Source organism: Muscardinus avellanarius (genome assembly GCF_963383645.1).
Source record: "Muscardinus avellanarius genome assembly, chromosome: 7".
Lineage (NCBI taxonomy): Eukaryota > Metazoa > Chordata > Mammalia > Rodentia > Gliridae > Muscardinus > Muscardinus avellanarius.
The window spans coordinates 111,280,000-111,294,550 of NC_137793.1; the positions used below are offsets into that span (position 1 = coordinate 111,280,000).

The following is a 14,551-nucleotide window of genomic DNA, read 5'->3' on the forward strand; positions in this document are numbered from 1 at the left end:
GGAGAGAGGAAGAGGTGAAGGAGGAAGGGAGACCCTGGTTTCCGGTCACCTCTGCAGAGCCAGAAGGAGCACCAGGAAGTCTGGGATAGGAAAGAGTGCTTGTTGTTATTTTAGTTTGTTTGTTTGTTTGTTTTTCCACAGAGCTTTATTTCATTGGAAAGCTTTTACTAAACACACATACTAGTTTGGGGCTTACAATTGCTGCCCAATTTTAACTAACACAAATCATGACGGAATCTCAGGCACCACTACCTCTGGTGGCCCCGGTTGGAATACTTGACCATGGAGGATGTGAACGGACCGGAAGGGTCCACAGACCTCCAGGTCCCTCCGAGGCCGGAGTCCAGGAGGCCCAGGTGAGAGAGAAGCAACGCCAGGCACACCACCAAACACACAGCCCGGCGCCTGGGACGGGCGCTGGCGTCGGCATGGTAGGAAGAGGCTTCCTACCACCCTCTGTGGAAGAGGGAACCCAAGTCCTGCCTCCCTCTCCTCCCAACTGGAGTGGTGGCCCTTCCACGTTCCAGTCCCAGGGCAGGGAGCTCGACAGCTGGGCTGAGCGGTCAGGCCAAAGGAGGCGACACTTGGCACAACCGTAAGGCCGCGTGGTCTACGCACCTACCTCTCACCTGAAGGGTCAGAGTGCTGCCTCAGGAAGGAAAAGAAGGAAGAGCTCTGGAGCGTGCCCTGAGCTGAAGCAGCGCCTCGCTGCTCCCCCTCCAGCTGTGACAAGGGTCAGGGTCCCCGACCTGGCCCTCACAGTACCTGTCAGGGCCTGGGTGTCGGCCTTCTTGCTCTCGCGGGCCCCCTTCTGGGCCCACACGTGGACGGTGTACTCCACGCCCGGCCGCAGGCCCGTCAGCACGGTGCTGCTCTTGTCCTTTCCCACGGGCACCTCCCTGCTCTCTCCGTCCGCAGACGTGTAGCGCACCATGTACTTGTCGATGTTGGCTCTCACTGGGTCCCAGGAGATGGTGGCCGTGTTCTCGGTCACCCGGGTGGCCACCAGATTTTTGGGGCTGTCAATTTCTTTAAAAAAAAAATGTAGAAAATGCTGAACTTTAGAATCAAGGAAGGACACCCTCTCGCCCCACACCTAGGGACTCCCCATGCTGGTTATTGTTAATAATGGTATGATTCCACGTAAAACAGGGGCAACCCAGGCGTGGTGCACACATTTGTAATCCCAGCATTTGGGAGGCTAGACTGGAGGATCCTGGTTCGAGGACAGCCTCAGCTATTTAGTGAGGCCCTCCACAATTCAGTGAGACTGTTTCAAAATAAAGAGTAAAAAATAGGGCTGGGAGTGTAGTTCAGAGGTTTAATGTCCCTGGGTTCCATCCCCAGTACTGCCAAAAACAAAACAAAACAGAACAAACAGGGGTAATCAGGGTGTGGTGGGGCACACCTATCACCCCAGTACTTAGGAGGCTGGGACAAGAGGATCACAGATTACAGGACATGTTCAGCAACTTAGCAAGATTCTGTTTCAAAATAAAAAAAAAAATATGGCTGGGGTGTGGCTTGGAAGTAGAATGCCTAGGTTTTAATCCCTAGTACCACAAAATAAATAAGTAAACAACCAAATAAATAACAAACACAAACAGGGTTAAAACGATCTCGGAGTTTCATTTTCTGGGAAAATGGGCCACCAGATGTTAAAACTGGAAGGAGTCTTATAGTCTCTATATTTATCAATACAGAAATGTTCTGGCCATATAGTTATCACTAAAACTAACAGTAAAGATCTGAGCAATAAAATAAGCCCCCAAACTGCTGCTGAAATGACCTCGTTTAAGACAAGCAGCTCCAGAAGCCCCTGTCCCCCCATGCCCTTCCCTTCACTACACATCTGACCCATGGACTCAAGAGCAATGTCTACACCTCAGCTCCACTCACCTCCTGCCCACCCCTCAGCTCGACCGTGCTTGGCACCTGTCTACACCAGACCCTGCATCTGCTGGTCCAGGCCCCAGTCACTCCTGCATGGGCGGCTTTCTGGCACACTTGAATCCTCCTTGACTTTTGAGCAGCGTTCGGCAGGGCTGGGCTGTTCCTCCTCCTGGGAACCCTCAGCCTCGGCTGCACGGTGACTTACACACTCCCTGATGCTTCTCCTAACTCGCTGGCCCCTGCCTCCCCCTCGGCCCTTGGTTAGAAACCTCCCAGTGTGGATCATCTGCAGCCTCCTCTCCTCTCTGTCATGGATTCTCCCCAGGTCCGTGGCCCATAGTACCAGCTGCGTGCTAATGGCCCTGCAGACTAGGGGCCATTCTGAGCCCCTAGTTTAATCTACTACTGCATCTCCACCCCAGTACCCAGCCTGTATTAGACACACAATAAACCTTTGTGAAACTAATAATCAATTAATCAAGAGCTCCTACAAGTATGTAAAACTTAAATACTTAAAAGTCCTGACATTCCTCCCTGACCTCTCAGTCTCCTTATAAAATGCTACCGCAGCCTACCATGTACCATGAAGTCAACGTTGCTGTTAAAGCCAGGCATGTGGCCATCGGCTGGAGACTCATTTCCTAGCCTCTCCTGCAGGGCATCTGGCACTCCAGCTTGGTCATGTGAGAACCAGAATGGGCAGTATTCGGTCACGCCCTGCCCTTTGCAGGCCCCTGACCGCTGGCTGGAATGCAGATGCTGGTTACTATGCAAATGGCGAGACTCTCTGGGAGGACTTAGCAGGACAGGCGGGACATTTCCAAAGGGCGCGCTTACCTGTGGGGGCCTGGGTCTCGGCCTTCTTGCTCTCACGGGCCCCCTTCTGGGCCCACACGTGGACGGTGTACTCCACGCCCGGCCGCAGGCCCGTCAGCACGGTGCTGCTCTTGTCCTTCCTCACGGAGACCTCCCTGGTCTCTCCGTCCGCAGACGTGTAGCGCACCATGTACCTGTCAATGTCGGCCTGCACGGGGTCCCAGGAGATGGTGGCCGTGTTCTCAGTCACCTGGTTGGTCACCAGGTTTTTGGGGCTGTCGATGTCTAAAAGGAAAGGGCTGATCAACATGTGCTGTTAACAGGCCCCGGGTGCAGAAACTGGCGGCCACGTGGCCAGCGCCGGGGCCTCTCGTGTTTCCTGGGTTTTCATCTCAGGCACCTTTGCTTTTTTTCTTTTATTCTTACAGCTGTCTCATGGACGCGCAGCTTCTCTGCTCAGATGTATCTGTCTTTTCACGTGAAAGCACTTGCAGCCAGAACCTGAAAATCTGGGCTACAGCCTCTACCAAAAGTTTAACAAAACAAATTTCTTTATTTATTTAGCAAGTTATCTCTAGCTCCTAGTCTGCACAAAGTCCTAGTCTGCACAAAGTGTGCTCCAGGCAGAGTTCAGGCTCTGGGGTTGAAGAAGCCTGGGCTCTGCTCTCACAGAGCTAAGATTCTGGTCTGCCATCCTGTCGAAGACTCAATATGAAAAGGCTCTACGAGCTGGATTCCAATATAAGCACCCAGAGGAAGAGAGCTGCACCCCTTTCCCCTGGGCCTCCCCAGTGCCCAGCAGACCAGAGGACACATGGAAAGTGCTCAGTGCGTTTTGTTAAATGAACTACCAAAAACTGAAACCCTCCTTGAAAATTCTTCCGTATATATGGGTTAACCTGTCATGCTAATTTGCAGATTCGATCACCATATAAGATATGGCTGCAGATATCTCTTTTATAATAATAAGAATATAACAAAAGAGTTATCCTTATCCTCAAAACCCTGGCCCAATTAGACTTTGCCACTCTCCAGAGGGGAATAAACTTCTCTCTCGGTTAAATAACTGTTAATTTGGGTGTTTCTGCCAATACGCTAATGATTACCACTTACCCATCCTGTCTAAGAAAGAGCCTTACCTCATTATATATTCTCTCTGCCCATGCCATGAGCACCCATCCATAAAAATTATGATCATGTATACTTAAAAACGTGTTTCATAATTATGATTCATTTGTAGTAAAACAAGCCACATACCTCTACTTGCTATGGCAGATGGGAAATCTATATTCTTGAAGTTAAAGTTTTAATAATATACTCTTATTGATATTATTTTATTTTCATTTTCTGTTCCTACTCAGAAACTCTCTAAGAGACCATCAATCATATCTCCAGCAAAGACCCATGCACTAGGAAGAGGAGACGATGGGCACAACCATCCAAAAATAGCTGGGGGCTTACACAAGAATTTGATGTCCAAGAAATTAGTGAGGGGCAGGTGAGGTACAGTGTGCGTAGTCTACTCTCAAGAGATACCATCCTGCCCACCCATGAATCGCTGATTTCATCCCATGTCAGAGGTGGAAAACCAAACCTGACCTTCCATAGGCTTGGCATGACAAGTGTTAAAAGTTCCCGAGAGCCGCGTCCCTTACCCATGGGGGCCTCGGTGGTGGCCTTCCTGCTCTCCCGGGCTCCCTTCTGGGCCCACACGTCGACCGTGTACTCCACACCCGGCCTCAGGCCCGTCAGGACGGTGCTTGTCTCCTCCTTCCCAACCAGAAATTCTCTGGTCTCTCCGTCCGCAGAGGTGTAGCGCACTACGTATCTGTCAATGTCGGCCTCCACCGGCTCCCAGGACACGGTGGCAGTGGTCTCTGTCACCTGGTCAGTCACCAGGTTTTTGGGGCTGTCGATGTCTAAAAGGAAAAGTGTTGATCAATAAACACTACTAACAGGCACCAAGGAGCGACGCCATTTTGCTTGGGCTGAGACCCTTTCCTGTTCTTGCAGTTTTTCCATCTCATAAGGTGGAATCCAGTTGTTTCATGGACAAAGACATTGTCTCCACAGCAGGATTCCTGGCTCTCTCAAGGAAGCAGCACGGGACATTGGAATGAACATGACATCCAGACTTAGGGGGCTGCGGTCTAGTCCTCGCTGAAGAGGCAGAGCGGGGACCAGGGATCTAGTCCCAGCTCTGTCACCGGCCAGCTGTGGCCTTGGACGCCTCAGCTGCCTCCAACTGCATCTCCCACTCCTCATCTGTAAATGGGGGCCTGGGACTAAACAGATGGTTTTGCTTATTTGTTCTTTTGTTTTGCTTTGTTTGGCAGTACTGGAGACTAAAGCCAGGATGTTGCCCACACTAGGCAAGTGCTCTACCACTGAGCTATGTCTACAGCCCTTTTTATAAATTTTATTTTGCAACAAGGTGCTGCTAATTTGCCCAGGCTAGCCTTAGAGGTATTCCTGCATCAGCCTCCCACACAGCTGGAATTGCAGGCATGGGCCACTGTGCCCAGCTAGACTACACAGGTTGGGTTCACAAAGCAAACCCAGCGAATCAGTAGCTGACTATATATGACTTGTAGAAATCCCACACTTCACTGTATTTGAGGATTCTCAGCTGCAAAATACAGATGTTGATTCCTGCTCTATACCTCTAGAGCTCCCTCTGAGGACCAAGTAAATGAAGAAAATAACCCTCATTCATTTCTGGGGTGGATGTAAAAAGGTAAAATCACTATAGAAACATACTGGCAGTTCCTTAAAAATTAAAGATGCTGGATGTGGTGATCCATGCCTATAATCTCAATACTTGGAAGGCTAAGACAGAAAGATTGCAGATTGAAGCTAACCTTAGCAACTTAGACTCTGTTTCAAAATACAAAGGGCATTTAGGAGTAGAATGCCACTGGGTTCAATCCCCAGTACCAAAATAAATAAATAATTAAATAAATAAATAGGCAGGTAGGTAGGTAGAATAACCACCAAGCCAGGTGTCCAGGTCTTGTGGTGCATGCCGATAATCTCCACTACTCAGGTGGTTACTAAGCCAAGAGGACCACAACTCTGAGGCCAGCTAGGCAATTTAGTGAGACCCGGCCTCAGAATTTTAGAAAAGGGCTAGGGATGTAGCTCAGGGGTAGAATGCGTGCCTAAAATGCACAAGATCCTGTATTCCATTCCCAATGCAAAAAGAAAAAAGGAAAAATACAGAAATACCAAATGAACAGCTGATCCAGGAATTATATACCGAAGTATAAGCTAAAAGAAATGCAGACATATGTGCAAGTAACAGCTTGTGCATGGATGCTCACAAGTCATTACTCATAATCACAGAAAGGCGGAAAACCAAACATCGAACAATCGATGGATTGACGAAGAAAGTGGGGTACATCCACACAATCGAGTATTAATTCACAGTAAAACACCTCCACGTGCTGCGACATGCGTGAACCTGAAAAGCAGTATGCGTCATGAAACAGGCCATGATAAAAGGCCGCACATTTGATTTATCTATGCATATTTGATGTTCAGACAGATGATCTGTTCATCCAGACAGATGGCAGTTGCTACCCAGGGCTGAGGGGTGGGGATGGACTTGGGCCTGGGGAGCCGTTAAGAGGTGGAGATGAGGTTTATTTTGGTGAAGAAAATGCTCTGAAACAGGCTGTGGTGACTGTTGTACGTCTCTGTAAATAGACTAAAACTGCTCAACTGGGCACTTAAAAAGGGTGTGTTTTGTAGCATCTAAATCCATCTTAATAAAGCTATTTTCAAAGAATGAGAAAAAAGAGATGAAAAAGCTTTAAAATTATGAATCATTATCATATATAACTGGGACCACAAGATCCTCAAATATAGTAAAGCATATTCAAAGGGGGATTTGTTCGCTATAAAAGCAGTCAATAATTCCTTCCTTGTTCCAAAGAGATCACAACAAAATTCATTTCCCTAAGGTTCTTAGCTCCCAGATTCTAACACACATGGCTTTTTGTCATATCTCTTGTATTTCAAAAGAAATATTTTGAGATTGACCACAAAGGAAATACACAACTGAAACAGGGTCTTGCTAAGTTGCTGCGGGTCTCTTTAGGTTGCTGAGGCTGGCCTCCCACCGGGGATCCTCCTATTCCTACCTCTCAAGTACCAAGATTAGAAGTGTGTGCCAGCACACCCAGCTCACCGTTGGTTTTTATGAGACCTAGCTACGAGCTGGAAAGTGAGCTAAGAGTGAGCTAATGTGTTAAAGCATACCGAAGGATGGAGTGAGTCGTAGGAGAAAGGTCTTCTACAGAACATTGATTTCTGCCAGCATCAGAGAGAAAAACCCAAACTGACCTCCCATAGACTTAGCTTGACAGGTGTCACTTTCCCAGAGTGACAGCCATTACCTGTGGGGGCCTTGGTGTTGACCTTCCTGCTCTCCTGGGTCCCCTTCTGGGCCCACACGTCGACCGTGTACTCCACACCTGGCCTCAGGCCCGTCAGGACAGCGCTGTTCTTCTCCTTCCCCACTGGAACCTCTCTGGTCTCTCCGTCCGCAGAGGTGTAGCGCACCACGTATCTGTCAATGTCGGCCTCCACCGGCTCCCAGGACACGGTGGCAGTGGTCTCTGTCACCTGGTCAGTCACCAGGTTTTTGGGGCTGTCGATGTCTAAAAGGAAAAGTGTTGATCAATAAGCACTACTAACAGGCACCAAGGAGCGACGCCATTTTGTTCTTGTGGTTTTCCCATCTCAGATGTTGGATTCCAGCTTCACAGACATGGACTTTGTCTCCACAGCTGGATTCTTGGTCTCCTCGAGGAGGCAGCACAGGATAGTGGGATGGGCCTGACACCCAGACTTAGAGAGACCAGGGATCTTGTCCCAGGTCTGCTATTGACCAGCTGTGGCCTTGGACGCCTCGGCTGCCTGTCTGCACCTCCCACTCCTCATCTGTAAAGGGAGCCTTGGACTAGACAGATCGTAGGACGCTTTGATATTCCACGGCTTTTTCATGACTGGAACCCAGTGTATCATCAGCTAACTAGGTGACTTACGGAACTCCTGCCCTTCATAGTACTTGAGGACACTCAGCTGCAAATGTGGACATTGTGGTAGATGTGGATGCCGACTCCCACTCGACCAATCCCACAAATTCTCCTCAGGACAAACCAGGTGAACAGAGTAACCCTCACTCGTTGTAGGTAGACATTCAAAATCACACCACCACAACGGAAACATCCTACAGTTTCTCAAAAATTACAGAGAGGATCACCAGATGCACTAGTAAAGCCATGCTTAGCATATGCCTCTGAGAAATGAAGGTGAAAGTACACACAAAGTCTTGCGCACAGGGGAGTGGGGCGTAGCGCAGTGCTAAAGTACTTGTCTAGCAAAAGGTCCTGGGCTCAATCCCCAGCACTGAAAAACAGTTATGCACAAATCCTCCAGCATCATTGTTCATAAGAGCTAAAGGGGAAACAACCCACATATTAAACAACTGCTGGACTGATCACGAGAATGTGGTCAAGCCACGCAATGGAATACTAATTCACAGTACAATCAGTGCTGACACATTTTAATATTATGCTTTAAGAAGGAAGCCAATCACCAAAGGCTGCATATTTTATTTATCCATAGATATGAGATGTTCAAAATGGAATCTCTTAAGACAGACAGCTGCTGCCAAACACTAGAGGGCTGGCAGTGGGGAGTGACTGGTGGTGGAAGGGAGGTTTCTTTTGGTGATGAAAATGCTCTAGAACAGGCTGTGGTGATATTTGTACAACTTGGTGAACATATGAAAACTGCTGACCTGCACACTTCAGAGTGGTAATTTTTTTTTTTTTTTTTGTACTAGGGATGGAACCCAGGGACATTCTGCCTTTTAGCTACACCCCCAGCCCTATATTTTTATTCTTCATTTTAAAACAAGGTCTCACTGAGTTGCAAAGAACCTCACTAAGTAGCTGAGGCTGTCCTCAAACCGTGATCCTCCAGTCTCATCTCAAATGCTGGGATTATAAGTGTGCTCCACCACGCCTGGTGGGAATGGTGAATTTTATTGTATGCAAATACATCCTAATAAGGCAGTCCCTTAAAATGAGGAAATAAAGTTGAAAAAACTTTAAAATTAGGCATAGTTATCACATATAATTGTGACCACAGGCTCCTCAAATGTAAGAGTGTGGAAAAGGAGATTTATTCACAAAGAAAGCAATGACCCCTCCTTGTTCCAAAGAGATCATAGAAGAAGCCATTTCTCAGCTCAGAGATCCTAACACTATTGTTTCTCTGTATCTCTTGCATTTCAAAAGAAATATTTTGAGATTGGCCACATAGGAAACACCCTGTTGGAGGAACAGTGGGCAGCAGATGTGGCCTATGACCATTGATCTTTATGAGACCACACTGTAAGGTCGGATGCGAGCTTCTAGTAACTAAATTATGTGGTAAACAGAACTGAAGAATGGAGTGAGTCACACAACGAAGGCCTAGCATCTGGGTCTTCCAAAAAGCATAGGCTTCTGCCAATGTCAGAGAAGGAAAACCAACACCACCCTCCCTCCATTGGCTTAACAGAACAGGTGTCACTTTTCCAAATAGCGATGTCCATTACCTGTGGGAGACTTGGTGCTGGTCTTCCTGCTCTCCCGGGTCCCCTTCTGGGCCCACACGTCGACCGTGTACTCCACACCCGGCCTCAGGCCCGTCAGGACAGTGCTTGTCTCCTCCTTCCCAACCAGAAATTCTCTGGTCTCTCCATCAACAGAGGTGTAGCGCACCACGTATCTGTCAATGTCTGCCTTCACCGGCTCCCAGGACACGGTGGCAGTGGTCTCTGTCACCTGGTCAGTCACCAGGTTTTTGGGGCTGTCGATTTCTAAAAGGAAAAGTGCTGATCAATAAACACTACTAATAGGCTCCAAGGAACGACACCATTTTGCTTGGGCTAAGACTGTTTCCCGTTCCTCTTCTTGTGGTTTTCTCATCTTAGATGTTGGATTCCAGCTGTTTTGTGTAGACATAGACCTTGTCTCCACGGCTGGATTCTTGGTCTCCTCAAGGAGGCAGCACATAACATCCAGACTTAGAGGGGCCGAGGTCTAGTCCTTGCTGGAGAAGCAGAGCCAGGACCAGGGATCTAGTCCCAGCTCTGCCATCGGCCAGCTGTGGCCTCAGCTGCCCCCAACTGCACCTCCCATTCCTCATTTGTAAAAAGGGTTCTTTGACCAAACAGATTTCAATATTTCCTGATATTCCATGAATATTCTATGAATCGAACTCAAAAATGTAAATAATCAGCTAACTCTGTCAGCTCACAGACCCTAACATAGATAGTTTCCTTATATCTTTTCCTTTCCAAGAAGAAATAGGTTAATGTTTGACCACAAAGGAAATCCACAACTGGAGAAACAGTGAGCAGATGCGACAAAACGCCATTAATCTTTGCAGGACCAAGTGTAAGGTCCACACTTGGGGTGCATGTTAAATCGTAGTAAGGAAAGTTGTGAGTACTGTAGAAAACATCTAGTATCTGCATCTTCTGCAAATCGTTGGTTTCTGCCAATGTCCAAGAAGGAAAATCAAGCACCCTCCCATGGGTTTAGCATGACAGGTGTCACTCTTCCAAAGACTGATGTCCATTACCTGTGGGGGCCTTGGTGTTGGCCTTCCTGCTCTCCTGGGTCCCCTTCTGGGCCCACACGTCGACCATGTACTCCACACCTGGCCTCAGGCCCTTGAGGACAGCCCTGTTCTTCTCCTTTCCCACTGGAACCTCTCTGGTCTCTCCGTCCGCAGAGGTGTAGCGCACCACATATCTGTCAATGTTGGCCTCCACCGGCTCCCAGGATACAGTGGCAGTGGTCTCTGTCACCTGGTCAGTCACCAGGTTTTTGGGGCTGTCGATGTCTAAAAGGAAATTTGCAAATCAACAAACACTACTTATAGGCTCCAAGGAGGGGCACATTTTGCTTGGCCCAAGATGGTTCCCGTCCTGTGGTTTTCCCATCTCATAGGTGGGATTCCAGCTGTTCCATGGACATAGACTTTGTCTCCACAGACTTTGGCTCCATCAAGAAAGCAGAACTAGATGAGCACAAGAGCTAGACATAGAGGGATTGGGGCAGAGCCAGGACCAGGGATCTTGTCCCGGCTCTGTCATCCACCAGCTGTAGCCTTGGCCACCTCTGCCCATGTCTCAGCAACTTCCTCTCCAAAATCTCCAGCTAGTCAAACCTTTAGGTTCTTTTATGTACACCCCATGCATGTGTCGACCTTCGCAGCTCACTAACTTATTTATGACCTTTGGCAAGTTACTTCACTTTCATTCTCTATGTGTAAGATGGGGTTGCTAATAGTTTTTGTACATATCTGCTTGGCTCTATAAACCGAGATCCCAAAAAAATCAAATAGAAAAGTTGCTTTGAAAATGTTAAAATATTAGAGTGTTTAGGGTTGTGAAGCCTCAGAATATTCACTCCATGATTCAAAATGTAATAAAGGGTAAAGCAGCCTGTCTTCCTCAATTTCCTCCACAGGAACAAAACAAGGGATATGTGCTAGGGGGAGAATATTATTACTCTATATCTTGTAGTTTTTGTGTTATATGAATTAATAATGTGTCTCTTATGACTGTTCCCAGCACTGAACAGATACCCGATGACCATCAACTATCATTATTAATGATATCAGTTTGCTGATACTTTATAAATGTAATAGATTACGTTCCTCCACACCACACGCACAGGAGGCACTCAAATGAGTATTTACCAGGAAAATACTACCATTTCTTTGTTCTAAACATTTCATTGCAAAAGTCACTTTCCTGGCGTCATGAGCTCATAGTTCCTATCACAGACGGTTGGTTAGGCTGTGACTCCATTAAGTGGCATCTATATTCCAGCCACAGCCACAACAAAGGCAGTTTATGACCCTTGTCTGACCAAGCATCTCCAGGCTATAAAAGAGGTTGGAGAAGCTGGTGAGGTAGGACTTAAAGAATTATTTGGAAAGAGTTATGCTATGAGTCCCATAGGTAGGACCCAGGCCTTAAATAATTTCAGGAAGATTCCTCACAGAGCTTGTTATTACATACTGTAGGGCAAGAGAGCTCGACAGGGTTTATTAACAATGTATGAAGAAAGTTTGAGTTGCCACAACTTGGTAGGATGGGGAAATGTTATGATTTGAACTGAGAATGTGTCCCAGACCTTGTATCATAGACAGGATAGCCATGTTGGAGACTTGGTTGCTGAGGAGGAGTCCGTGAGTTTTTTTGTTTGTTTTCTTTCTCTCTCTCTCTCTCTCTCTCTCTCTCTCTCTCTCTCTCTCTCTCTCTCTCTCTCTCTCTCCAGTCTCCATTATGTGAGGGCAGAGTCCTTCTGCTTGTACTCTGCTTCCAGCACCATGCCCTGAGCTCCACAGGCATGACCCAGCCTAACATGGACTGAGCCTTCTGAAACTCCAGAACTGTGAGCAAACAAATCTTCCTTGCTCTGAATTGTGCTCATCGGTGTTCTGGGTCACAGAGTAAGAGGCTCCCTGAAACAGGAAGCTACCAGCACCTGACGGGTGGATACCAGGGGTGCTGCTAAACATCCCGCAGTGCACAAGAACAACCTCGCTACAATGACGCATCCAGCTCAAGCTGCCAAGAGCACCAAGGTTGAGAGCCCTTCCCAAAACTCGGAGAACACCATGGGATGGTGCCTGACATTTTCTGAAAATGTCTGAGAGGCAGGAGAAAGGATGACTGTGCTGCTGCAGAGCTAAAAAGAGCCTGAGGCATTGCAAAAGGTTCATGCATCCAGTTGACTGGACAAAGGATGTGTCCCCACAGACCAGATGTCTCCAAGTGGGACCCAGACAATGGGTCAGAAGCATCCTAGAGGACCAGCTGGAAGAGTGAGGGCACTGTGCACATGCCTGCAATCCCAATACTTAGGAAGCTAAGACAGGTTCAAGGCCAGCCTCAGCAACTTAGCAAGATCCTGTTTCAAAATAAAACATAAAAAGAAATAGAGCTGTAGCTTGGAGGTAGAATGTCCCTGGGTTCAATCTCTAGTACCAGGAGAGAGAGAGAGAGAAAGAGAGAGAGAGAGAGAGAGAGAGAGAGAGAGAGAGAGAGAGAGGCAAAGGACTCCATCATGGGCACTGGCATAGCCCCAGATAGTGTAGAAGGGGAACAAGCGACAGGTATTGGCCCATATGATTGTTAATTGAGAGACCTCCAGGGAAGACAGCAACAAGAGCGCTTCATGAGAAGCAGTCACCTATCTCTCCAGGCCCATGCTAGGCCCAAATCAGCCATGACTGTTACAGTTGAGCCGGACCCTCCATGACCCCCGCCTCTCCTCCTGACCCCTGCCCTGCCCTCCCTTCCACTCCCTCAGTCTCTTCCTCCTCTCCCTGGCCTTTCCTCCTGACCTCTCCTCCCTCCTCTTCCTACAGCCCCTCCCCCTGAGCCTGGCTTCTCCTCCAGGCCCACACACCTCTTCATTCTGAGCTTTGACCTCCCCTCAGCTGTGTCAAACACAGATGGGTCAGAAGTTGAAATTTACTTCACAAACTGAAGAACGGTGCTTAAAGTACAAGAAAGAAAACACAAGACAGAGAGGCTGAGATGTCCCCTCACCCCAGGCAGGCAGTTAGCTCGCAAATGGCCGGCCAGAACTAAAGGATGGACATGGGCATTTTCTTTACCAAAAACTAAAAAGAGCTGGGGCTATACATAGCTCGGGGAATAATGCCCCTGGCTTACCCTCAGTATAAAAAGAAGAAAAAAAATAAGTGGGGTACACAAGAGGTACATATGAATATGGAATGATAACTCTGATCTAAAGCCTCCCTGACTTCCAAGGACAGAGAAGGAAAACCAACGTGGCTGGACCAGGAGCTGGAAGACGGTACAGTGACGACGCACGCTCTTACCTGTGGGGGCCTTGGTGCCGGCCTTCCTGCTGTCCTGGGCCCCCTTCTGGGCCCACACGTGGAACTCGTACTCCACACCCGGCCGCAGGCCCGTCAGCACGGTGCTGCTCTTGTCCTTTCCCACGGGCACCTCCCTGGTCTCTCTGTCCGCAGACGTGTAGCTCACCACATACCTGTCAATTTCAGCCTGCACGGGGTCCCAGGAGACAGTAACCGTGTTCTCCGTCACCTGGTCAGTCACCAGATTTTTGGGACTGTCAATGTCTGAAAGGAACGTGTTTGGGAAAGCCTAAGTTCGGATAATGGAAGGAACAGCCACCCTTTAGCCTGTTGTCACGATTTTCTTCTTCTAGCACTCTGACTGGAATCCTGAGTCCAGCACAAGGTCACTGGATTCCCACCCATCGTTTCTGGGAGGAGCCATGGGAGAAAGTAGTGGTGGTCCATAACTATAGTCCCAGTGACTCAGGAGGTTGGCAAGTTCAAAGCCAGCCTGGGAAACTTAGGGAGACACTGTCTCAAAACAAAAGGGCTGGGAATGTAGCTTAGTGGTTGTAATGGTTTGGATTTGAAGTGTCCTCCTACCCCTCACAGAGACAGGCGGCAACGCTGGAGGCGGGGCTTGGCTGCCAAGGATGGGGGGGGGGGCCTTGGTGATTATGTAAGCCCCACCCACCCCTCGTTCTCTCTCTGCGTCCAGCCTCGGCCATGTGAGGCTGCAGTCTCCTCTCTGCTTCCTGCTGACATGCCCTGAGCTCTGCAAACCCATCCTCAAATGGACTGAACCTCAATCTCAAAAAAATGTGAGTAAAAACAAAATCTTCCTTTGTGCAAGTTGTGTGATCAGCTCTTTGGGATTACGACAGTGTCCGTGTGGACCAAGACGTGGTAAAGCACTTGCCTAATGTGCAAG

The 14,551-nt window shown here is 48.3% G+C and overlaps 1 protein-coding gene across 1 annotated transcript in view; it reads right to left on the reverse strand.

Annotated features, from left to right (window-relative positions):
* Positions 1–14,551, reverse strand: part of TNN (tenascin N) — a gene marked incomplete at both ends in the record, with an annotated part of 55,368 nt that overhangs the window by 19,193 nt on the left and 21,624 nt on the right. The window contains 7 exons of the mRNA XM_080698353.1: positions 766–1,029; positions 2,731–2,994; positions 4,365–4,628; positions 7,110–7,373; positions 9,323–9,586; positions 10,354–10,617; positions 13,639–13,902. Of these exons, the coding sequence (XP_080554479.1) occupies positions 766–1,029; positions 2,731–2,994; positions 4,365–4,628; positions 7,110–7,373; positions 9,323–9,586; positions 10,354–10,617; positions 13,639–13,902 (1,848 nt within the window). The remainder of the gene's footprint in view (positions 1–765; positions 1,030–2,730; positions 2,995–4,364; positions 4,629–7,109; positions 7,374–9,322; positions 9,587–10,353; positions 10,618–13,638; positions 13,903–14,551) is intronic.